Source organism: Tenrec ecaudatus, chromosome 16 (genome assembly GCF_050624435.1).
Source record: "Tenrec ecaudatus isolate mTenEca1 chromosome 16, mTenEca1.hap1, whole genome shotgun sequence".
In the NCBI taxonomy this organism is placed as follows: Eukaryota; Metazoa; Chordata; class Mammalia; order Afrosoricida; family Tenrecidae; genus Tenrec; species Tenrec ecaudatus.
In genome coordinates, this window is record NC_134545.1 from 102,542,016 (window position 1) to 102,567,533 (window position 25,518).

General features: G+C 51.3%; 1 protein-coding gene and 1 non-coding gene across 2 annotated transcripts in view; one reads left to right on the plus strand and one right to left on the minus strand.

Annotated features, from left to right (window-relative positions):
• The first annotated feature begins 329 nt into the window (after nt 1–329).
• GRK5 (G protein-coupled receptor kinase 5) overlaps nt 330–25,518 on the plus strand; it is a 223,387-nt gene continuing 198,198 nt past the window's right edge. The window contains exon 1 of the mRNA XM_075533349.1: nt 330–597. Coding sequence (XP_075389464.1) covers nt 546–597 — 52 coding nt within the window. The 5' untranslated portion in view covers nt 330–545. The remainder of the gene's footprint in view (nt 598–25,518) is intronic.
• On the minus strand, nt 4,882–4,988 carry LOC142429983 (U6 spliceosomal RNA). The gene has a single exon (XR_012780477.1). It is a non-coding gene; the product is annotated as a U6 spliceosomal RNA (small nuclear RNA).

Here is a 25,518-nt window from a genome sequence, read left to right on the forward strand (position 1 = left end):
CCTAACACTCCCGGGTCCCCACTCGGCCCTGGGCCGGCCGTGGACTCCGGTAGCGCGCGCGAGTTCGGCCCCCGCGCGGCCCGCTCGGAGGACTACAAGTCCCAGCAGGCCCCGCGCGGCGAGCGCCGCGGCCCCAGGCGAGCCCTGGCCTGGCGCCTGCGCAGTGCGGCGGCCGGAGCCTGCTAGTACCACACCCCCGGGAGGGACTGAGGGGAGGCAGAAGCATCCGAAGCATTAAAGCATCCGAGGGAGCCGGAGGGAGGAGAATGGAGTGACAGAGAAGCGCGAAGGGTGGGGGGCGGGGGGGGAGACTGCCGAGGGAGGGGGGAGGGGGGACACGGAGGGAGGAAGACGCGGCGGCGGCGGCTCTTCTGTGCAGAGGGGGAACTCGGGGAGAGCCGAGCAGGAATAATGCGGTAGGCGGCGGGCTCCAGCTCCGGCTCCGGCTCCGGCTCCGGCTCCGGCTCAGCGGCGGCAGCACCGCGGCAGCACCCCAGGCGCTGACAGCTCCGCCGGCCGGCTCCCTCGCTGACCGCCGACTGTCAATGGAGCTGGAAAACATCGTGGCCAACACGGTCTTGCTGAAAGCCAGGGAAGGTAAGAGCAGGGCGGCGCTCCTGGCGCAGCGGCCGCGGGCCGGGGCGCGGGTGCCGGCGGGGTGGGCTGTGCGTGTGCAGGGTGCCCGCAGCGACTCGCGACGCCGGACATCTCGGAGGGCTGCCCTGCAAGTGCTTCGGGGCTTGGCGCCCTTTCGATCCGGTGGCCGCTCTGTCGAGGGTGCAGGGATTCGGATGCTCCGGGCTCCCCTCCTTCCCAGTTCTGACCCGGCAGAGCGTGCCATCTCGGCAGCTCTGAAAGGTCAGTCGGAAAAGCATTCATTCAGGGAGAGATGGGCAAACATGCAAAGGGAATAGCTTCTGGCGCCGGCCCGGGATGGTTCTGAGTGTGAATCGGTGTGAGTATGAGTGAGTGTGTGTGTGGGGAGGGGGGGCAGTTGGGGAGAGGTTGGAATTAGCCAAGTCTTTGCTTGCGCAGGCTGAGAGTTGATAGAGGCTATTGCTGGAAGCCATCCGCTGGGAATGTTTCTTAGGGAAATCCCGTCGTGTGGAAGGAAGCCTTTTAAAGGCAAAGTAAGATGTTGAGGAATTAGCCTGTTCACGGAATAAAGAAAGGATGGTTGTACAAATCCTGAGAAAATGAGTCAGTATTTCAGGGGTGGGTGTTTTTTTTTTTTTATGGGGTGGGGAAGAGACAACCGAACTGTTTGATTTCTGACACAGATAAGAGAAAGGATGGTAAGTGTATCGGCATTTAGATGTGTTCCGGTGCATAATCATTAGATTTCCTGTATCTAGCCAGGAAGGAAACCTTGTCTAAATGAGTGGGGTAAGATCAGAAGTCAAACCCAATATATTTTGACTCTTCCTCAAAGCGCTGTCCCCCACCAGAAACTTAGATACTTCCTGAAATGATTTTGCTGTGTGTCTGTAAACACATACATTTAGGAACACCTGGAATTTATGTAACATCTGTTTGCCAAGACTTAAGCTCTGAGGTGCAGCCTTTTTGTAAAAGGGGAAATGGGTTTTCCCTTTCGTGGGAGGAGGTCTGAGTTGACACCCAAGGTAGGTGTAATGAAGGTCTTGACTTCAGAAAGAGCCTTGAGGAGTGGCCCATAACCCGCCTTACCTATATCTGAATCTTTTCATTCACCCGCTTTGATGAATGAAGGTAGAACTTCTGACCAGGAATAAAATGATTCATGTTTGCTCAGTCCCTTACATTGCCCTGTGGCTCCTAAAAGCTGTGTGGGTCTGGGATGCACTATGGGGGTTTCGGCAATTCAAATGAGCATCCAGGGGGTAATTTTGTCTGTTGTCACTTGTCACTCTGGAAGAGGTACGGTCCGGCAGGTTTGCTTTGAAAGCACCGAAGGAAAGTGGAAGAGATGGTGGAGGTGGTGGTGGTGAAGGTGGTGGAGGTGGAGGTGATAGTGGTGAAGGTGGTAGAGGTAGAGGTGGAGGTGAAAGAGATGGTGGCGGAGGAGATGTTGGCAGAGGCGAGTGGAGCCTATCCCTGACTCCTGGAAATCCCATGTGTCACAGAGCAAAGCTGCTCCTCAGGTTTAGGACCAGGCTTCTCAGGGTGGTCTTCACTGTCCTCTTCTGGAAACACACCAATCACCTCTGGGTGGGTTTGAACTGCTAACTTTTGGGTTAGTTGTTGTTAGCTGCCATTAATAGATTCTGGCTTCTGGATGTGTGCAGAATAGAACCTCAAGGCCGGAAACAGGGCCCGAGAGTGTTCTAGCCGGCACCTAACGGTGTGCCTCACCCAGGACCTGGCTTGAGCTCAGCTTTGGCGTGAACAGGGTTTGGGGTGACTTCAGGCAGAACAGTCTGAGGTTTTAGTTCTTCGTTTTTCACTTTCACTTTTTCCTCCTAACATCTCCTGGTGTTTTTAGCAAACTGGATCTGGGTGGGAGCTAGTGGGCTCTGTCTGGGACTGGTAGGGGAGGGCAGGCTAGTCAACAGCCCCTCCGAGGTGGCCTCTGTAGCCGGCCACCTAGTGGTGAGACATGGTAGGACCGGTTAGGGCTAGAGGGGCTGGGAGGCTTTCCACTCTTCCACTCTGAAATGATTTCTAAGGACGTCACTTCAGAAGAGGGTGGTTGGGGTCTCTTCTGCTGCCCAGGGACTTCTCCAGACTGGTCTTGGACCATCCTTGGCCAGTGGGGTGCCCCATTCCCTTCCCCGTCTGGTTGCTTCTTGAAAATGTCTTGCTTAGAAGAGGCAACATGAGTGATATAGCCTGACTCCCTTTGCTTAGAGGGTCTCCCAAGGAGTCTGGCTGAAATTACTTTCCCACCCGCAGTTTCTGACCTTCAGGCTATCCGTTCTGTTTTCTCAGAGCCTTAGGCCCAGTATGTTGCTGGAAGGCTCCAGGGCTGAATTACCGAGAGGACAAGAGCGCTGAGAACGTGCCTTTTGCTTCCTTACCTTCTGAAGCCCTTTCACTTCTCTCCAGGGTTTCACAGTCAGCTTGGGGTGAGAAAGGGACCCTCCAGATGCCTTTCAATCAAGCCGCAGATGCATGTGTTAGAGAATAATCCCTTAATGGAAACTTCATTTCTAATTCGATTTTCATACAACCCCACCCCCCCATTTTCTCAATTACATCTAGATGTTAACTGCTTCCACTCTCTCTGGTCTGGGCCTTTATTTAAGACTTGAGCCACATACATTGTAATTGGTGTGAAGGATTTGAGAAATAAAAGCAATTTACTCTTCCCTTCTCAGTTCAGCTCTAATAGACTTGAAGCCGTTCTGTCACATTGACCAATTCTCCAAATAGGCATCATCTCCGAATATCTAGGAATGAGCGCTTCAGCTAGTTAACGGAGGCGCTCGTATAAAAAATACCAGCCTTTCCGACTATCGGAAAGGGTGGTCATGTGGAGGAACACTTCTGGAAAGATTCTTGTGGATGGCTGCGGATGAGACACCTGGCCAATTGGGGCGAAAGGGAAATCTGACCGACTCACTGCCACAAAATATCCTTGTAAGCCGTTTAAGATGTGGCTTTTCAACACAAGTCCCATTTGCCCCAGCCAATGGAGAGACAGACTTTCCAGAGAGACAGACACGTGGCAAATGCTGTGGCAGGAGGTGCATTGGTAGGTGCTGGCGGGTCATTTTAGGGCCTATCTTTTGTCAATATCATGTGCCCATAAAGGTAGAGGGCTTGTAAATTCTAGGTAGAGTCGAGTTCCAGTCATCTTGAACCCTGTTTAAAATGGAAATCTAATTAGGCAGTAAAATAGAAAGCGTCTAAATAGAAAAGAGTTTAAAAAATGATCCTGGCGGGTGCTGTTCATTGGAAAACATAGCAAGCACATTGCACCTCTGTGACCAAATATATCAAACCCACTGCCTTCGGCTCCATTGTGATGCATAGCGACCCGATAGGACAACGGGCAACAGTGTGACCTTCGTGGGAACAGAAGACCACATCTCTTTCCCATGGCGCAGTTGGTGGCTTCCACCCGCCCACCTTACCATCACCAGCTGCGTATGTAAGCTCAGCGCCACCACTGGAAATAAGAAAAAATCGGGATTTAGGTTTAAGCTTTCAAACCACTGAAATGTACTTTGTGGGCTGTTTATGTGTCCTCGTCTCACGAGAAGCATCAACTTGATCCGTCTTAGGAGCTCTAGACTGGCCTCCTTACAAAGTGGTTGAGGGCAAAAAAAAAAACCCAGGAAGCAAAATGAAAGATGTTAAGACGGCATTCATGCCAATTTATGGGAATGAGCTAAATGGTTAAGTATTTAATGAAAAGAATTTCAGGATTGGGTCTAGTATAAGATCAAATTCACCATTAATTACCATCAAATCAATTCCAACTCCCAGGAACCCTTTAGACCCCGGACAAAACTGCCCCCACAGGGTTTCCAAGGCTGTAAATCCCAATGGAAGCAGCCTGCCACATCGTTCTCCACAGAGCCACCGTCGAGTTCAAACTACTGACCTTGAGCACTTAACCAATGTGCCACCAGGAATCCTTAAACTCGCCTCTACCAAGGGCCATGTGCCTTGTGCCTGGGAACTCCCAGTGTTCTTGTGAAACCACCCGGTTCATGGACAGTATTTAAAGTCCACCTTTGTTGGCGAGGCATTTGTGCCTCAAGATAAAGCATCTTGATGCGCAGAAATCTCTGACATCAAGACGTCTTAGGGCTTCTAAAAGGTTCCTTCACAGTAAGTCCTGCATTGTGGAGATGATAATCTGCCGGAAGTGACTTCTTCAACCCTGCTGCTCTCTGCCTCCACCCTCTGATGACAATAGAATCGTGAAGACAAGGGGCTTTTTTTTTTTTTTTTAATATGGAACGCTTCACGAATTTGCGTGTCATCCTTGTGCAGGGGCCATGCTAATCTTCTCTGTATCGTTCCAATTTTAGTATATGTGCTGCCGAAGCGAGCACGACAAGGGGCTTTAAGATGGATCAAAGGGCCTTCAAGAATAGGGATGATGGCTACTTTCAAGCACACCCTGTTATAGTTCAATGAAATGTTTTTATTTCAAAGTATCCTCCTTCTTCGTGGAAAGATTCTAATCAGGAGTCCTGGGGGCACTGTCAGGTAATTGTTGCCCTGCTGACTGTAAGATTGGTGGTTCGAGCCCACCAGCCACTCCTCAGGAGAAAGATGAGGCTGTCAGTGCTCGTGAAGATGTACAGTCTTGGCCGAGGGTTACTAGGAGTTGGAACCATCTCATGGTAGCAGATTTGGATTTTTTATTTTGGTCACTGGTGACAAGATTTTAAGTAGCAAATCAAGCTTGATGTTTTCGACTTTGTGGGTGAAGACGGTGAGATTCCATTGAATACCAGCCCAAGACTCTTTAATCAGTCAAGTCACCTGCCACAGAGAGCTTGGACTGGGCCCCGCCCCATCTCTCGGGTTGATTCCTGCTCCCGTGGAGCACTTGCAGAGTTCACATTGCTGGGTTCACTCGGGATTCCATTGTTGAAGGGCCCTGCGCTGAAATGACAATGGATCTGGAGATCGTTGTCCTTAGACTTTGAAACAGGTAAATGACAAAGGAAAGGAACTGGATTTTTTTTTCCCCTCGAAGAGCTAAAGCTGACTGCAGGGTGGCTGACATCCTGCGCAGACTGTGTTGACAATGGGCCCGTGACCTCGGGGTCAAGCTTTACTGAAGGATAATGAAAAGATAGATCATCCTGGAAGGGTGGGCCCTAACCTGGAAGACAGTTAATTGTTCATTTCCTAAGACCTTGCATTTTGAATGAAGGCCTTGCCCACAAATGGGACGGACCCTGCTGTCTAGGAATGATGAGGTCTCATGGCCTGGGCGGTGGTGGGTGGGGAATTGATGCTGGGCTCCTGATGGTGGAGCCCCCTTCCTTCCTGCTCTTCTTTGGGATTGCTTGGAGCATGTCCTCTGCTGCTTCAGAGCCTTGGGAGCAGCCTGAAAGGCTTAAAGGCATCTTGACCTTTAATCGGTCCAACAAGGCAGCACAAGTGACTTTGTGTGTGATGCACATTCAGATTCATTAAACTGGAAAACAGAAAAAGAAAATTCCGCTTCTCAGGTATGCTAGCCTCATTTCCCGGGCCCAAGAGGCCCAAGTGGCCAGCAGCTACTGTACTGGATATAGACCATCTCCCTCACCAAAAGCTCAGTTGGACAGAACTGGTCTAGAGACTTCTATGCATAGAACTAGGTGAGAGTGTGCAAAACACATACATTCTGACATTAAAAACTAGGGGGAAGAAATGAAGGGCGGAGAGGAGAGAGCTGTTGGAGAGAAAGGGGAATGGGGTTAGAGAACCAGGGAGGGAAGGGGGGGAGGGAGAGAGAGGCCTGGAGGGTAGGGTAGGGGCCTGGTAGGGTGGGAGTGGGGATTTACTAGCTGAGAAGAAAAATTTGGTCCAGGAACAATTGTACTTATTGTGGGTGGGGTGGGGTGGGGTGGGAGTGGGGATAGTTGGGACACTCATATTTCCCATTTTTTTCTAACCTTGTTGGGAACTTTGCCTAAATTGAGCAACTAGCTTTTACTGATTCGAATTTAAGTGCTTATTCAAGAGTCAGACAGCGCCCCACATTCTCCTTCCAAATTCCTGATGTGGGACTGTTTTCAAACAAACAGTATATTAAGGGGAAATGCTAGATTGTGTAAGTACAGTAAATCCACAAGCGGAAGAAAGGGAGAGAGTCGGTACAGCCTGGCTCAGGACTTGCATCTCCTCTGAGCAGGACCTGTGGGAATAGATTGGGAAGCAGAAGGAATGCTGGAGGATGGCAAAGGCACAGTGTTCTTGTCCCCACTTGATGGCCATTTCTCCTTCAAACCAGTTTCCTGTTAGACTGGAAACATTTTCCTGTAACCCGATCAGAACCGCTCAGACCGAAGCATCTGAACCCAAACAGTTAATTGCTTTTTCTTTGGTTTCCAAAGCAAAGGAACTCTTATTTGAAGTTGTGCCAAGGAGGTCACCAGGGACAACGACCCAAGAAGTTGGTCATCGGGGAGGCCAACCTCGAGAGAGCCTGCTGCATCTCTAGGAACTTGTAATCAGTGAAATATTAGATTTTTTTTAAGGTAACTACAAAATACACCTCACAGTACAACTTCCGGGGCATGTACTGAAAGCAAAAGAACTTGAGATCCACAGATAAGAACATTCCTAGGTGATGATGTGGCAGAGGCCCATGGGAGGCCAGGCCCTGGCTGCTCCAGGCCTCCTGTTGGCCTGCCATTCTGTCCTCCACTGTCCAGGTTGGTTTAACACATGGGGACGTTGAGACAAAAGTAAGGAAGTCCCTTGACCAAGGTCACTGAGCTGGGGACTTTTCCTGTGCTAATTGGTAGCAGATTTCCTCTGCCCCGCAAAGTGCCCAAGCAGTCTAAACCAAGCCTTTCCTCCTCCCTAGAATATTTAGGCAGCAACAACACGAAACAAAATCAAACTGCCAAAGAAACAGCAAACCCATTTCTCAGGTCTGTGTGGTTTCCAAATGCATCTTCCCAGGAGGCTGCAATTGTGAAAGGGAAGGAGGTTCGCTCCTCTTGGGGGGAAAGAGCGTCATTCACCGCCTAGCCACTCAAGGGGACAGAGTAGACCCCTCTGTGGATTCCTGAGACTTTATGGGAGCAGACAGCCTCATCTTTTGTCCAGCTGGTCAGCAGGTGGGTTCAAACGGCTGATCTTGCTGCAATTAGGGGCAGAATGGGAATGTAATTTCCCTTCCAGATCCTGATGTCAGTCAACTGTGATTTGAGACCAGTTTGGTGAAGTAATTCTTACTAGGTTGTAGTTGATTGATAGAAGCATCCTCTTATTTTAAAAGTAGAACCGTTGATCAATTCTGTGGCCCTTTCTGTAGCCCCATTTCCTATATTGCTAGTTCCCCATCTACCTGCATCTCTTCACACATCAAAAGAGCCAGGTCAGTTTCTCGCACTCTTCCTCCTCTTGGCAGGCCTTGGAGAGATGCTGGAGAGAATCCTGAGTAGCAAAACAAAAACAAAGCAAAGCCAAATCCAAACCACTTGCCATGGGGTTGATGCCGACTCTTGGCAATCCCACTAGAGCTGCATCCCCAGGGTGTTCAAGGCTGTGACCTTTTGAAAGCAAATCACCAGGCCTTTCTTCCGAGACACCTCTGGGTGAATTCAGATGTACGGAGTCTTTCTGTCATCAGGAGTACTTCATCGTTGGCACCAGGCAGGGGCTCCACTTCCTTGGTGTAGGGTGTGAGATCGGATGGGGTGGTGGTGATGGGGATAGTTCTTGCTGGTCTTGGCTTTTTAGAAGCAACTCGCATGGGCCCTGTACCCTGCCTCTTTGAGCACTTTTGTGTGGTGATGGCACCTCGTGTGTATGACCAGGTCTTTGCACTGGGAGCGGTATGGGGTCGTAGTGGTAAAGTGGGAAACCGCTCAGTTAACTGTATGGTGCTTGCGTTTCAGAACCATTTCAACGTGTGTGTGCACGTTGTCTCATTAACTTAGCAACTTTTCTATTCAAGATCCTTTGAGGCCAGGGGAGTCTGTGGTAGCCAGGGACTTCCCCGGGGGTTGCTGTCAGATCCAATATGGTGGAGAGAAGTTGTCATGATGTCACTGCTGGTAATGGAGGCATGGGCAGCCAGCCTTTGATCTGCCCCTGCCCTGAGAAGGTGCACCTCTGACTTAACCACTTCAGGAAGGCAGGGGAAGTGAGGGATAGAATTACCCAATGGCAGGATGGAGAGAACCCAGTCAGCATAATTGGCCTGCAGATCTGATAAAAGGTCTTGTGAAACCTCATTTGAAAATGGCATTCCATCTTGGCACAGCCTGAGCACCACTTCTGAAATGGAAACAAGCTGGAGAAGGGGCAGCAAATGGCCCAGGAAAAACAGGGCTCTAATGACTGGTGCAGACACAGACCCTGCTGGCTCAGGGGACTCAGGGCTGTCCATTCCTGAAACAGGAAGCGCTTCTTGGGATGTTCAGATACCATCCCCTGAGAAGAAGCTCCAAGCTTAGGAAGAAGCTGGGTAGTGGGGGAGGGTGGGGTAAGAAAAAAAAAAATCAGGCTATTGGCTTGACATGGCAAAGGATATCTCAATATTCACCTTCTCTCAGGGAAGTGCTGCTGGGTGTTGGTGGCCCTAAGCCTTGGTCACAGATTGTCGCTAGCTGCCATCCCTTCAGCTTCTGATTCGGGGTGACCCGCGTACAATGGGATGAGAGGCTGCCCTGTCCTGCTCCATGCATTTCCGAGGCTGATTCTCGGATTCTCAGTCTTTCTTCCTGGTCCAGCTTTGCCTGAGCACTCTGCTGAAACCTGTTCAGTATCCTCTCCCTGCCATGGAATTGATTCTGACTCACAGCGACCCTGTGGGACAGGGTAGAACTGCCCCTGGGGGTTTCTGAGATTGTCGCTCTTTACGGGCATAGAAAGCCTCATCTTTCACCTGAGGAGGGGCTGGGGGATCCAAACTGTTGACCTTGCCATTAGCAGCCTGACATGCAACCCATGACGCCGCCAGGGCGCCTTCCTGCCTCTTAGCATAAGCCACCACGGACAGACGGGTGGTGCACAGTGTCTGAGAATTGAACATGAGTCTCCCGCATGAAAGGTGAGAACATTACCACGGATCCCCACTGCCCCCACAGTCGCAGGCTTGGGTGGGAAGGCGTGTGACAGACGCACATGTACCTCCAGTGACGTTCCCAGAATGAACAGCTGGTGCCGTGTCGATGCTGTGCAAAGGAGAGGAGGAGAGCAGAGAAAGTCAGAGGCGGAAGATGGCCTTGGTGGCCCCGGGGCTGGTCAATCAGGGACCAATTCAACATGCTTAAGGAAGATGAACTCAAGGTAGAGGGCAAATGGGAAAATGTTTTCCAAATGTTTGTCTTCACTGGGAAAAATGTCTGGCTAGCAAAAGCACGTCCCTCGCCCGCCCCTGATTTGGAAGTGGTTTGTTTCAGTTCTTTTGGAAGAAATAAATATTTGTATTAGGCCAATCATTGGGGGCAAACAGCCCTTCTTCGCTGCTCCCGCCCATTCTGCGGATCCCTTTGAGCTGGGAGAGATGGTTCGTGCTGATAGCACTGGACCTTTTTTGGCCAAATGGAAGGTCGCTTAGGACACAGCCCGTGCATGCTTTTCACATCACTACTCGAAAGTGGCTGAGCAAATGGAAAGAAACCATGGAGCCAAGCAGTGGTCCTTCCAGGCCCAGGCACGGCTGATGACCTGGCATTTGAAGGATGTAATCGTTAAAGAAAAACTGCCTTTCTGCTCATAAGCTGGGAGGCTGGATCCAATTAAGACCAAGAAAGCGTATGTGCACGCGGAGGAAAAATGTCTTCACAGTCCATTCTGTTATCCTCTCCAAAGGGGAGGGGCCAGTGCGATGGGGCCTTAGGGCCGGTGCCAAACCCTGTGATATATAATAATTAGTAACCACTCGTTATTTTACCGCATGCTCGTTCTCCAGACCACTAACCACAGCTTGGGATAGAAGGCACCGCAACGAGCTGTTTGCCCCAGATGTCTTCCCATCAGTGGTGGCCGGTTCCAAAACGTGTATCATGATCCGTAGCGCAGCACAGACCTTGAAATGCTCGGCACGATCTGAAGGGAGGACTGTGCCGCTTGTTACCGACGTGAGGGCTGGACCCTGCAAAGTGCTCGGCTTGGTTCCCATTGCGGGAACGACTGGGTGGCTATCGAATGTCTACCACGGGGCCCGGCTTCTCTCTGATCCTTTTGGGCAGTTTGAAAACATTTCAGGAATGGGTGTAAGGTGGGCAGAGATTTGGGGAGGCTTGCAAGGTCTGAGAAGTGACCCTGTGTCTGTGTGTCCCTTCTGTCACCCAGGGGGGTGCCTGAATATCTGCCGTGCGTTTGGGAGCTGGGGGCCAGGAGGAGCAGAGTTCTTGCAGGGCTGGCCCTGGGTTGGCCCCTGGCCTCTCCCCCAGTGTGTGCTGGCCTTCTGGGAACTTGCCAATGGCCAGTCTACCCGGCTGCTAACTGAAGGGTTGCAGGACTCAAGCTCACTCTGATGCACTTTGGAAGAAAGGCCTGGCGATCCATGACTGAAAGATCAAACCCCTTGGCAGCCTTGTCTAGCACCATTCTCTGACACACCTGGGGCCTTCAGGAGCGAGAGCTTTGGGCGAGTGTTTTGGTATCATGGTGGTGTAGTGGGCTCTGAATTAAGCTGCTAACCACAAGGTCAGCAGTTTGAGCCTCCCAGCTCTACTTTGCAGGAGAAAGGAGACCATGGGCACCTGCGGAGAAGTAAAGCCTCAGACACCCAAGGGCAGTTCCATGCTGCCCTGTAGGGTGGCTAGGAGCCAGACTCCACCGGACAGCAATACATTTGGAGGTATGAAGCTACAATGACTAACGGCGTCTCCCATCTCCTTCCTAAGTGAATGAAGAAAACATTATCTGGTCCTTTATGCCCGTCATCTTGTGTGACTCCCCATAGTCCTGTGAGGTAGCCGTTAGTTATTCCTGCTCCTTCTAACCGATGAAGATCGGGAGCCGGCAGAGGTACTGACTTCATGATTTGCCAAGAGCCCCAGCAGGCTTTAGCACCTGGATCCAGTGGCAAGCCCAGTCTCTATGCCCATATTACCCCAGCCGCAGCCTCCAGCCCTCTTCCCAGGGCCTCGGGGTGCCAACAGGAGCTTCGATGAGACGGTTAAGGACGGATTTTGCACACAGCTATGGTGGATAGGAGTTCATCTTCTCTCATTGTTAAGATCTGCAAACACCAACCCAAGCAGTGCACGTTCTCGAAGGAAATTCCAACAGAAACGCAATGCATTCAGAAGAAAGGCAGCCCCCCCCCCTCCTGTGGGAGCCCCTCAGCCAAGGCTGGAGGCCCATCCCTGCGAGCACCGAGGCTTGCCTTTCCCAGACCTCTGCCGCTCTGTGCACCTCGGGTCGGTACTGGACACAAGCAGTGCCACAGCTGCGTTCAGTCAGAAGTCTGCTGCCCAGTCTGTCTGTATCTGTGTTTATAGTTTCCCATGAAACGGGAGGGTGACCGGCCTTGGAAAAGGGCAAGAGATGACTGAGTAGTATTTCATCGGAACGCCGGCTGTTCTCAGCAGGATCTTGGGAGTCACCAGGTTTTGAGGGCCTGTGCCTTGCATTATCTTGGACTTGTTTTCTGGTTTATTTAACAAAACTACAGTGGGCTGTTGAGGTTTCCCCAAACTCACTGCCATTGAGTCAGTTCTGCATCACAGCGACCCTACAGGACAGGGTAGAACTACCCATCCGCGTCTGAGCCTGTAACTCTTCATAGGAGGGAAAACCTCATCTTTCTCCCAAGTAGAGGCTGATGGTTTCAAACTGCTGACCTCGTGGTTAGTAGCCCGATGCATGAACTACTATGCCACCAGGGCCCCAGCAGCTCTTAAACAGTTTTGAGGCCTTTGGGAGCTAGCATCCCTCACCTCTGTGCTTTTGCCATGTTATTCAAAGCTTGGGTTTGACTGCCCTGCGGTTTTGCATGTGCAAATCCAGTTGGGTACCTGGGAGTACAAGCTTAACTCAGGAGCACACAGCTTTGCAAATAAGTTCCTGTGTGTCCCTCCTTGGACCCTCACCACCGCTCTCTGAGGTAGACCTGTTGTTAGCTGTAATAGCCCAAGCTCAGAGAGGTGAGGTGATTTGCTGAGGTCACCCAGCAAGTTCCTTCTTCTTCCAGTTCCTCCTGGGCCTGGGCTGCCCCCCTCCTTCATCTCTAAGGTCCTTTGCATTCCCTGGATGGTGTACAACCCCAGGGGGCATCTGGCAATTCCTAGATGTCAGACAGGTTCTTGGGGAAGAGGAGGCCTTTCCTAAGCCTCACCGAGCTGCACCTCTGCTGCCGGCAGCCCACTGGTGGCTCGCCCCTCCCCCCCCCAAAGGAAGGAGTTCTGGGGCTTCTGCTATCGGTAACTACTTTGACTGCAGTTTCCATGTGATTTACTTAGGCGACAGTCACACGGTTCCTTCCTTGGACACACACCCTGAGACTCAGAATCGAAAACACAAATGAAAATAACGTCTGTTGCTTTTCCAGCACCCCCCCCCACCAATCAGCTTGGGGTGAGGGCATAGAGTCTGTGCATCAGAGGGAGGAGGGAGGGGCGTGACTTCCCTGGCAGCATCTGCAGCTGTGCTAGCCTGCGCTTCCTCAGGTGGCTCCCTGCCCTTCTGCCTAGAAGTGGCAGTGACCAAACCCCAGGAGCCACCCCTTAATTGGATGATTAGCTCGAACATGGTTGTGAGGTTGGTGTCCTCTGTGAGTGCAGAAAGGAGGCCCGCCACATTCAGGGCAGCGCCTTCTCTCAGCAGGAAGAATCCGAGACCCTAGGGAACCACCGCCAAAGGCACCAGTGTCCAGGCCTGGCTCCGCCACCTCGCTGGCTCAGCAGCTCTCGAGAATCTGATTCCCAGGTCCTGCCCATGGTGCACGGAACCAGATACTCATGGGCAGAGCCTGGGAATCTGTATTTTAAAACGTCTACTGGAGCACCTGATGATCAACCCGGATTGGGAACCATCAGGCAAATTGATACTCCAAGTCTCTTCTGAGATGATCTTTGGGACTTTTAACCTGCCCTCTCCTAAAAGAACGCTCCTCTGAAGCTTCCCTAACAGGTCGTCTGCGATCCTTCTAGTGATGGGGAACGCCCTTCCTCTCAACACCTGTGATGCTGAGAAAGGCTGCCTCTTAATGCGCCTGCTCAGTTGCACAGCTCTGGAGGTTTGGGACCAGGACTCTCTGCCTGCCTTCCCAGCCTCCCCTGTGCTAACTGTGAAGACCGCTCCTGAGAAGATGCCCAGCAGGTTTGGAGGCAGTGTGAACCCATGAGGCCTTGGCCCTGCTCTTTGTAGGTCTCACAAATCCTTGAGTCCAGTGAGATGGGACAGCAGGGACTGTAAGGCACAGGCGAGGAGCTGCTGGGAGGGGGACAGGAATGAGACACCCAGAGTAGAGCTAAGGATGCTGACACGGCACTGATACTGGCGACAGTAGGGATGCCTGCCGCAGAGGGGAACTGGCTCCCCCCACTCCCAGCTTCTAGATTCCTATGCCCATGCATTCCTGTCCACCACTTGTCTGTCAGTTTGTCATACAGTGGTGGCTTGTGTGTTGCTGTGACATTGGAAGCTATGCCAATGGTATTTCAAATGCCCGCAGGGTCGCCCAAAGTGAACAGGTTCCAGTGGGGCTTACAGACTAAGAACAGACTATGAAGAAAGAACAGGCTGTCCACTTTGGAGGAAGTAGCCACTGGGGTATCTGGATTGGAGCAAGCCTCGTTAACAACCTGTATATGCAGATGACACTACCTGGCTTGCTAAAAATGAGGAGACCCTGCCCGCTTGCTGATGAGATCCAAGACTGTAGCCAAAAGAACAAACAGATCTGTCTTAGAAGCAGTACAGCCAGAATGCTCCTCAGAGGCAAGGATGGTGAGACTTCATCTCACCTGCTTTGGACATGGTATCAGAATGAACCAGTACCTGGAGAAGGACATCGTGCTCGGTAAAGGGGAGGGACAACAAAACAGAGGAAGGCCCTTGATGAGATGGGTTGACCCAGTGGCTGCAGCAATGGGCTCAACCATAACCATTGTGAGGATGGAGCACGACTGGGCAGTATTTCGTTCTGTTGTACCCAGCGTGGCTATGGGGCAGGACCGACTGGATGGCACCTAACAACAACATGCTCCCCGCACCACGCATCGATGATGGACACAGTCACCCAAGGGTCAGACTCCACTAGCCATGGGCGATGGTGGTGTTGGTAACATCAGAAAAAAACCTCAAGGCATAAAATAATCTGCCAAAGGTGGGTCTACCCCCATTCAAAGCCCTATGGTAGCTTCTCTGTCTGTTGAAGGCAACAAGTCAGGATTTTCTGGTTCCCATTCAGAGCTCCATCAGTGTTCCCAGTGAGTTAGGTGGAAGAGGAAGCAAGACTAGCACAATACACTGTATGAGTTTAGGCATGTTGCTTGGCTTCTCTGAGCCAAGCTCACCTCAGCCAGGTAGATGCTTGGCCTGGCTCAGGAGATCACAGAGCATTTGCCGGTGCCTTTGCCCCAGAAAGTAATTCCCTCATGGGTTCCTCATGATAAACTCGGATGTTAATTAGAAGAGCAGGCATTATGAATTGAAATGAAAGTGACAACCCCCCCCCCCCATCAGAATGGGAGCCAGTCGGGGGTCACATGTGGACGAGAGACAGACAGGCATCAGACCTGCCACTGGTCATTTCATTGATGCCTGCAGTCTAAGAAAGGAAAATATATGAACCTAGTATTTTTGTTAGTGGATTATAGAGAGGAAAATTAAATCAAAAGTCAAAAATAAACAGTTTGATTGTCCTGCACTACATTATCTTAATAAGCGGTCTTCCTGGAAAGTTTAAAAATACACAGTGCACCGTCTGGCCAAAGAAAACAAGAAGTAAATATTGTTGAGAAAATGTAAGAATTTTCCGTCCAGATAGGACCGATGGAAAACACGCCCGCCATGCGGACGGCTAGGCGTCGGGCATTGCTGGGCACTACCTGCTCCTCACGGCTTGTGGCTGGGGGACTGGTGCTACCCCAGGGGGAGAGCTTGGCTGTAGGCATGGTTGTCACCACACGCTCTGGTGGGATCCTGGTAAATCCTGACCCACCTCATTCTCGCGAGGCACTGTGTCTAGACGGCACCTTATCTTGAGCGGTGACTCACAGCTTCCCTAGTCTGATAGCCGTTGAGAGGGCTGTGGTTTGCCTCAGTGGAGTTTTCCCACAGCCGCACGTGGCGAAAGGTGGCGATGGGGACTGGGGGCTGGTAATAGCTCTGCGCTGCTGACTAACTTTCGACCGAAACTTAACCTCTCCGTGGTAGTTTCACCATCTGAGTCGTAGCAAAAGTTAAAAGTCAATCGACAAGCCGGGAAAGTCGCCCCAAACCCATGCCACCGAGTCGATTCCAACCCCTCCGAGACGGGAAATCTTTAGGGGAGCAGACGGCCTCAAAGGGCAGCTGGTGGGTTTGAAATGCTGACCCTGTACTCAGCAGCCCAAAGCCCAACCTACGGTGTACTGATAGGTCTGCTCTCAGAAAAGTCACCAGGGGAAAGAGAAACGAGAAAAGACCATGACATTTGCAAAAGAGGACCCAGCCAGTAAACAATCTATACCAGGCAGGCGTTTTGTTTGCCATCCGCAGACAGCAAGCAGTTCCTTCTGAACCAGTAGAGACAAATGAACTCAGGTGAGAAGTGGCGGAGCGGGCTGGTCCTGAACGTGGAGCTTGGCCACTCTAGCTAGCCCTCTTCACAGCTCTCGTTGCTCCTCTTGACTTTCCAGTTGCCTAGTTTCTCCTGATGGTGAAAGTAGCCCTCATGGCTCTACATCCTGTACCTTCCACCCGTGGAGGGAAACTGACATGTACTTTTTCAATTCTGGATTGACAACTCCCGGGGAACTATGGGCAGGTCTTGAGGCAGCAGACCACCTTGGAGCAGTTAAGAGTGCAGGCCAGGGGTGTGGAGAACGTCAGCTAGAACATGGCTTCTCCGGTGAAGGCCAGAGAGACTGGGAGTAGCAGGGAGGGAGGGAGTTACTAGTCTAAAGGCAGACCACCCAGGAAACGATGCTCAACTTTTTCTATTCCTCGTTCACTCAAACCAATCACACTGCCTTCCAGTCGATACCAACTCATAGAGACCCTATAGGACAGGGAAGGACTGCCCCTTGGGGGGATTTCCAAAGCTAGAACTCTGGATGGGAGCAGAAGCCTCATCTTTCTCTTTCTCCCTTGGAGCAGCTGGTGGTTTCAAACTGCTGACCACAAGGTCAGCCCAACATGTTACAACCAACCACACCACCAGGGTATCTTATGTATGTAAACTACAAATCTTGACATTCCATTTCTAAGATTTGACCTTAAGGAAAAGCAAGGACACAGATGACATGCCGCAGGCTGTTCCACAGAGCACTGATCATCGCAGAATCAGAAACCGCTTCAGTGGCTCTCAGCAGAGGACTGATGGTGGGAATCTGGGAGTGTTCAAGGGATGCGTGGCCACTGAGAAATAGGTGGCCAGCTCTATTCTTATCAACTGGAGAGACCAGTCCCTGGAGAAGGACGTTGATCTAGGCTGGGTGGACTAGAGAAACAAATCCAGGGACACTCGTGTGTAAGAGAGAGCTTTATATCAAGGAGCAAGTGTATATTGAGAAAACATTCTAGCCTAGTCTGGATCAAGTCCATAAGTGTAATATGAGCCCATATGTCCGATACTAGTTCATAAATTCCCCTTCACACTCATGCAATGATGCCAAATGCAGGAAGATCACAGGCCGGTGGTTGAAAAGTCTTGTGGATCCAGTGCTGGTAGAAGCATCTCATTGCTGGCTCGGGTCTCCACGTGGCTTGTCAACAGGAAGACCAAGGCAAAGAGAGAGCGAGTGAGAGAGAGAAAGAGAGAGAGAGAGACCCCTGCCTCTTCTGATGGCAGAATCAAGAGAAGACATTCCCAGAATCCTGACAAGGCCATGCCCGTAAGGAGGCAACATCAGGCTGTGACCCGATTGACAGGCTAAACTCCACCCCTTGACCCATTTTTCAAGTTGACATAACATTCTGTAAGCAGCACAGACATCGTGGTTGGTAAAGCAGAGGGGCAGTGAAAATGAGGAAGGCCCTCAATGAGATGGACGGACACAGTGGCTGCAACAATGGCCCCAAACCGAAGAACAATGTGAGGATGGCGCAGGACCAGGTAGTGTCGCATTGTTGTACTTACGAGCGCTGTGAGTTGGCACTAACTTGCCAGCGCCTAACCACCACCACAACATCTGAACAACGTGGAGAACTGGGCAGGATATACTGAACAGAGGCTAAGGAAAGCCTAGCATTCCCACAGGGAGAATTACAAAGAAAAAGTTCCTCCCATTTGGGCAGGGGATGACAGTGTGATCAATGAAAGGCCTCCTGATGGGATCATAAGAAAAAGAACCCCAAAATGCCAGCAATACACATGTCCCCTTCAACGTGTCACCCTGAGAAGTCCAAAGCTGCTTCCAGCTGTGTGGCTGAAATGAATCTTAAATTTGGCCATGGGAACAAATGCCTTGGTGCACGTGCAACACACTTTTCCCTTTTGTGCTCCTCCGAGCTGGCAACATACATTTGTCTTTTAAGAGTGAATTTGATTTTGGGGAAGAACACCCTTTATTGTCAGACTTTGCCAGTATTGACCAAAAGTACTGACAGGCTGGGTGCATAAGGGACCCAAGGGGCTGGCAGTTTTGCAGGTGAGCAGTATGCAGAGAGGGAAGCAGGAGATGAAGGCCATTGATCTTACCTAGGGCTGCTGTGGGGTCCCCGATTCAGTAAGGCTCACCAGGGCCCTGCCCCATCCAGCCCCGCCTGGGTACGCAAGCTCAGTGTGTGCTTTTCTTGTACCTTTGTGGGTCATGCCTGGTAGGAAGGCTGGTGGGAGGTGAGCATTGGGTGGGGGGGGGTGTTTGACCACCTGGGGAGATCCAGGGGCTCATTTCTGCCACCTCTGCCAGGTGAACTAATGACCAGCTAATGCACAGAATCCCAGTTGGTTTAGTCAGGGGGGTGGGGGCCACGGCAGCTCTCCTCACTGTGTAACGTGTAGCAAAGTGCCCCTGCAGGAGTACAGCAGAAAGAGGCAGCTCTGCACACACCTCCCAAGTCTACTCAGGGAGAGATAAGTACACGACGGAACCCTCTGTGCTCTGCGGACAAAGGCTGTTGTGGTGGGGGCGAGGGATCAGGAAAGCTCATACAGAGGTGGCATTTGGGCTGCCGGGGAAGGCTAGTGGCAGACAGTGTGACAGGCACCATTCATGGAGTGCATATCAGGTTACCAGGCCCTATCAAGGGGGCTTTATAGAGTGTTGTTATTTTTACTACATCAGGCCTGGTGTGTAACAACAGTTAAGCAAGCTCTCAGCTGCAAACAGAAAGCTTGTGCGTTTGAAGCCAGCCCACGGTGCCGGAAAGCTCACAGTTTAGAGCAGTCAATGTCACCCTGGGCCTCTGACAAGAATTCAACCTAAGACAACCTTTTCCACCACAACCCTCGGGTTAAATGCCATTGTCACTGCAAGATGACAAATCCCTCAGGCAAGTGCGTGTCCAGTCATAGAACCGCTGTGTTGGAGCTGAGAGTGACCTGACCCTAAAGCCTGTGCACTGGGAAGGATCGGCCAGGAGGTTACAGCGGGGAGTGTGATGAAGCCAAGCCCCGGGAGATGGGGGTTCCCTTTACCTGGAGCATGGGAGTAGCCGTAAGGGGCACGGGGCTGGAAGGTGGGAGAAGCAGAGGATCCTATCGGGAGGTCTTTGAATGGCGGAGGTACAGTTTAGGTCCCAGTTAGCCACAGTGTTTCCGAGCAGAGGGAGATTTGCATCTGACAACAGATGAGATGAAGCCAGGTGGGCTGGTTCCAGGGAGTTCGTGCAGCTGACCAGCGGCCTGCAAAAACAGAGAGTGTGGGAGACCAGGCTCCCAATCGTGGTATCTGATGTGAACACGGAGGGAGGGAGGGAAGCGGAAGGACAAAACTGTGACCTTTAAGACCACATTTCTACTGTGGGGCTCACAGCAAACTATGGACAGACTGGGAACCCCAGACCACATTTCTACTGTGGGGCTCACAGCAAACTATGGACAGACTGGGAACCCCAGACCACATTTCTACTGTGGGGCTCACAGCAAACTATGGACAGACTGGGAACCCCAGACCACTTCACTGGGCTCCCGGAAACCTGCACAGACCAGGACAGAACAGAACAAAGGGACGCATACAGCGGGGTTTAAACTCAGGGAAAGTGTGCGTCAAGGTTATAGCTGGTCGCCATTCGTTACCAATCTGTATGCTGCGCTACCAGTCCGAGCAGCTGGACTACATGAGGAAGAGCGTGGCCATCGGGATTGAGGGAGGGCTCATTAACTCCCTTGGCTCGCCTGAAAGCCCAGAGGACTCCGGAAGCCCTAGTGGGCACAGTGCCCCTTGGACAGCCCTGGGGAGTGACCATGCGAGGGCTCCAGGTTAGCTGGCTGGGTGCCGTGGAGGCTGCAGACAGGATGCGGGACGCCGGTGCCCAGCAGCAGCAGAGCCTGCTGCCCATGGCTCTTCCTGGCCCAGCACCCACTTCCTCTCCAGAGGCAAGTGGCACCTCCACTTGTCGGGGGGAAGCTGCCCTCCACTTCTATGCTCATGGGATGCTGGCTCCCTATTGGCTTCGCTTACGGCCACGTGACAGAATGGCCAATCAGAGTGGACCTCTCACCTCAGGCCCTGCTTCTGGGCCAAGTGTGATTCGAACCAGGTGGCGTGGGGGTGGGGGTGTCTTTTTTAAATGTCCGGAAAGGCTGCCTCTTCCTCCTCCGCTGGCGTGGCCAAGCTGGCGGAGCGGAAACTCAGAGCTGCTGGTGGCTGTCTTTGTCACTGCCTGAGAATAAGGCCAGTAACGTAGACCGTCGAATCCAGAGTTGGTGGGGAGGTGGGTTGGGGCTGATCCGATAGACCTGGATTGAGAGCCTGTGGCCCCGCATCCATCTGGTTTCCAATCTCACTTGGGGCCAGATGTGCACCTCTGGGCATCCTGGTGGCTTTAAAAAATTTATTCATGGGGTGGGGGGCGGACCCAAAGATTTGAAGCTTGGCTAGAAACCAGGTTGACATGGAATGCCATCCTTAGCGGCCCCAAGAAGGTAGTCCTGGTGGGGCGAGGTGGGGAAGAATGAGCATTTGCTATGGTGTGGTAGATGTTTGCTCCAGACAATACAGCCCCACCCACCTGCCCTTGTGGGAGGGAGTCTTGTGTTCAATAATCAAATGTATTAAAAGTATGGAAACAAGTAAACAAGCTTGCTAGTCGCCACGGAAATGGGAGCGGACATAAGGAACAAAAGCTGAGTCTGTTTGGAAGCGGCCCTGTTCACACGACATTCATTTTGTCCCAGATTTTGCTGTGGGAGCCTGTTTGTGACCGTACTTCTTATGCACAATTATTAATGAAGACATGGGATTTGAACCCAGATCCCCGAGTCTGCCTTCTTAGCCACCGTGCTTTAGTGGTGTTGGAAAGAGTAACCAAAGTAACAGAGGAACTTTCCATGACTTAGTTCAACCCTGACAGAACGCTGTGAGGTAGCTGCTGGGCCCCTCCACATATAGGGCATTCACGGGCCAGAGGACAACTGCCCTCTAGGATTTCCTTGGTGTAATCGTTGTGGAGGGAGCCCTGCTGGTGTAGCGAGTTACACCTTGGGCTGCTGACCACAAGGCCAGTATTTTGAACCCACCAGCCTCCCCGAGGGAGAAAGATGGGGCTTTCTGTTCCTGTGAAGTGACGGCCTTGGAAACCCACAAGGGCAGTTCTAGTCCTATAGGTTCTCCCTGCGCTGAGAGCGACTTGACAGACGAGAGGATTGCGTGTTCAATTTTTATGGAAGCAGATTGCTAGGGTGAGTTCGAACCACCAACCTTCAGTTAGTAGTCCTGTGCTTAACCATTGTTCACTAGGAAGAATGAAGTAAGTATGCCATCTTAGGCTGCGCTCTGTAGAGAAGGAAGACCAATAGGGGAATATATATATATATATATAAAACTCACTGCTATCAAGTCAATTCTGACGCATAGCAACCCTATAGGACAGGGCAGAGCTGCCCCTGTGGGTTTCCGAGACTGTAACTCTTTATAGGAATGGAAAGTCTTTTTTCTTCCACAGAGCAGTTGGTGATTTTGAACTGCTAACTCTGTGGGTAGCAAGCCCAACGTATCACCACTACACCACCAGAACTCCGTGATGTGTGTGTGTGTGTGTGTGTGTGTGTGTGTGTATCTAGGAGGGGGAGAGGGAAAATTATATCAAGAAAGTGACTCACACAGTTATAGAAGTAGACAAGTTCAGTCCAGATAGGTTTCAAGTCTGTGGATCAGATATTAAACCAGGAACTGATGAATCCGTGATCAGCAGGCCAGGCTTATGACTGAATAGGAAAATGAATCCAAAGTCGGCAGGCCACTGGTAGCTCCTGGGGTTGGCACGTCATTGACTCAAGTCCAAAGGACCAGAGGTTGATGTGCCAGATGATAATGATATGCAAAGAGGCTTACTCTACAGTGTCTACTTATAGAGGAAGTAGGCCACACCCTTGAGGAAACTTCCTTTCAATTGCATCAGGGCTGTGACCAGAGTAAGGGGTTGTAGCCCTCCCCAAGCTTCTTACCGCTGATTGGCTGCTCACAGCAGATCCCATGATAGAGTTGATGACATTGTGTTAGATCATGCAATAGAAGATTACTAGGCCTTACCTGCCAAACCACTGAGAATCTTGGCCCAACCATGTTGACACAAGACCTAGTGATCACAAATGGGTTAATCCCGTTTTACAGATGAGGAAATGGAAGCAAAGTGGATCGAAGAATCTTGGCCATGGATCACATTTCATAAGAAGCAGAGGTACTATTTTGAGGTAATGTTTCAGATGGATCTGATATGCCAAGGTGCCTGAAAGTTAATTAGGAAGCCCGGGAGGGGTGATAAATTGAATTTCTAAATTTGGCTTTCATCGATTGTGATGTTCTTCATATGTACATCCATATTAAAGAAACCACGGAAGTGAGCACTGTGGACAGAGAATAATAGCACCTGGCTTTTTCCTACCTGAGAGCCATGTCCTGGGACTCACATGTAAGCCACTGGAAAGTGTTAACACAAAAGGACAAGGTTTTAAAAGCGGAATCACACTATGAAGTCCATGTCAATTAGCCCCTTGGTGAGGAAAGAGCCAAACACCTGACTGCTAGTGGGCTGGCTGGATACGTGACACATGCTGTGATGTGAGATTATGTGACAAAAGTTGTTCTTTTTCTGTTTCCCTTATTGAGGGCCCATCACAAGACACTCTTGGACTGTATACATGCCCTGAAGCTAATGAATTGGTTCAATAACAAAAAGCATGAGTCATTGTATCATGAAGGTACAGAGGGACATCTGCTTGTGTAATTTCTGATTTTTCCCTGTTTGAGTGTTCTATTTAGGCTCTACTTTAGCAATAAAGGTGGATTTGAGGACTGGCAGCCTATATGCTTCTTCATTCATGGGCAGGACCTGTGTCTTTTTATTGTTTTGCCTTTGTATACAGTAAGCGCTCAGGACATTTTTTTGGGGGGGGGGGACACAGGGGGGAGGGAAATGAATGATGAAGCTGGAACCACTGGGACTCTGTTCCACACCAGGCCGCCTCTTCCCAGATGGCTGACCAAAGGTGAATGGAGACTTCAGGCTCAGTTCCTGCTGGTTTAGGGGCTCAGAGTTAAGGGCTGAGCTCTGGTTCGCTGGACAAGGTGGCCCGTCCGGATGTTCAGGGCCCCTTTCTCCTCAGATGCACTCCTCTCCCCACCCTGCCAGGAAGGCTGGCAGTCCCTCGCTCCCAGCCTGGAGAGAACGCTTCCGAGAGCCACTGAGGATGTAGTGAAGAGCCAATGTCTTTGGAGTGGCACATGTGGTTAAGCAACTGGCTACTAATGGGGAGGTGGCTGGTTTAAGTTCACCCAGAGGCACCTGGGGATCCACTTCTAATGAACCAGCCGTTCACAACCCTACGGAGCACAGTCTTACTCACACACACACAGGATCACCACGAGCTGCAGTGGACTCAGTGGGAACGATGTTCTTTGTTTTAAGTATGCTATGTACATTACTGGAGCATTGGTGGTGCAGTGGTAAAGTGCTTGGCTGCCACCCAGAGGCTGACCTTTCAAACCCACTCACCGCTCTGCAAGAGAAAGAGCTGCTTTGGTCAAGACGACAGCCTTGGAAATGCTTTGGGGCAGTTCTCCTCTGCCCCACGCACATTTGCTCTGAATGAGAATTTACTCGATGGCAGGGTTTTGCATTTTTCCTTTTTTTTTTTTGGTATCATACTTTATACTTTCTCACTGGTTTTATTTAATTTTTTTCCTTTTTAATTAGGATTTTTCTCCTCGTCTTTCCCTGTCTGTTGCACAGATGTTAAGAAAACAATACCTCTTCCACCGGGCTTGCGCTGTTGTTACCTCCATTCTAGGGGTGAGGGAATTGAGGGTCCACAGGCTCTGCAGCATCTCAGTTATCAAACCAAGAGCCAAGCAAGAGAACCTGGCCCTGCAGCTCCGGCTCCTCCTGGTCCAAGCCTGGACCCGCTCCCCTGACATTGAGTACGGGAAGGAAGGCACAGCTTTTTATTTTCTGGGAGGGGGTGATCTCTGAGGGACCGTGTTCTGCTCAACCATAAGGACCCGTGCGTGAGCCTGGTGGGGGCTTTTGGATCGGTGTGTCTCACACACATTCAGTGGGAAAGGGCCACTGCCCCTGTCCTCTTTTGTCACCTGTCTGCCTATCCCTGGAGCTTTGGCATCATCGAAAAGTGAACTTCTGAGAGGCTTGAGTAGAGAGGTGGGAGGCAGGTGGGGTGGGATAGGGTGAAGGTGAGAGAAATCCTCCTGGTGCCTCCCCCCCTCCCCTCCCCCCATGCCCATCCCACCACCCAGAAATGGGAGGCAGTGCCGCTGGAAAATACTCAGGTTTTAGTGGGCACGATGCTGCATACATGTTCTTATAGGAAAGGCTGCTGTTAAGGGCAAACCCCGACTGTGGGCGTGTCCGTGGAGAAGAGGGGCTGGGCTAGGGACTGAGACCCACTTAACCTCCTCACTCCTTGCCTTTCCTCTTTCCATTTACAGTCATCTTGGGGATTGAAGGGTGTGTGTGTGGGGGGGGGGGCACTAATGTAAAGAGAAAGGCTGTGTGTGTGTGTATGTGTGTGTGTACACACGTGTGCTACTCCATGCTCTACTTACTTTCTGGGCCCAGGGAGGGGCTTCCCGTCTGAAGAGGAAAGTTGCATTGTGAGGTGGCTGGAATCTGCCCCGTTTCCACACCCAGTGGCCCTCTGTGACAGAGTACACCTGACACACGGTTTCTGGATCGTCATCTTGACAGACCGCCACTAGCCCTTTCTCTCAGGGTAGGTTCGTTTATGAAGTCTGGGAAGGGCAAATGGATCCCTGCTGGCGGAGTGGTTGTTACGCTTGGGCTGCTAACTAAAGGGCAGGAGTTCGAAACCACCTGCTGCTCTGTGGGAGAAAGGTGAGGCTTTCTACTGCGCTAGAATTAGAGACAGAGACCCACAGGGGCAGTTCTGTCTTGTCCTGTTGTGGCAGTGAGTTTGGCTTGCTCGATAAACAGGACAAAGATAAGGTGAAGACACAGTTCATCCAGATGGGGGAGACCAGCAGCAAGCAAGAGGCCATTGTGGGGTCCAGGGACTTGCAGAGAACTGGTGGCTTCAATAGGACATGAGAGGACAAACTTTAAAAAGTACCCCGAAGTCCCCAAGTCGCTGAGGGCTAGGCTTCCCCTGCTTGGGTCAGTTTAGGG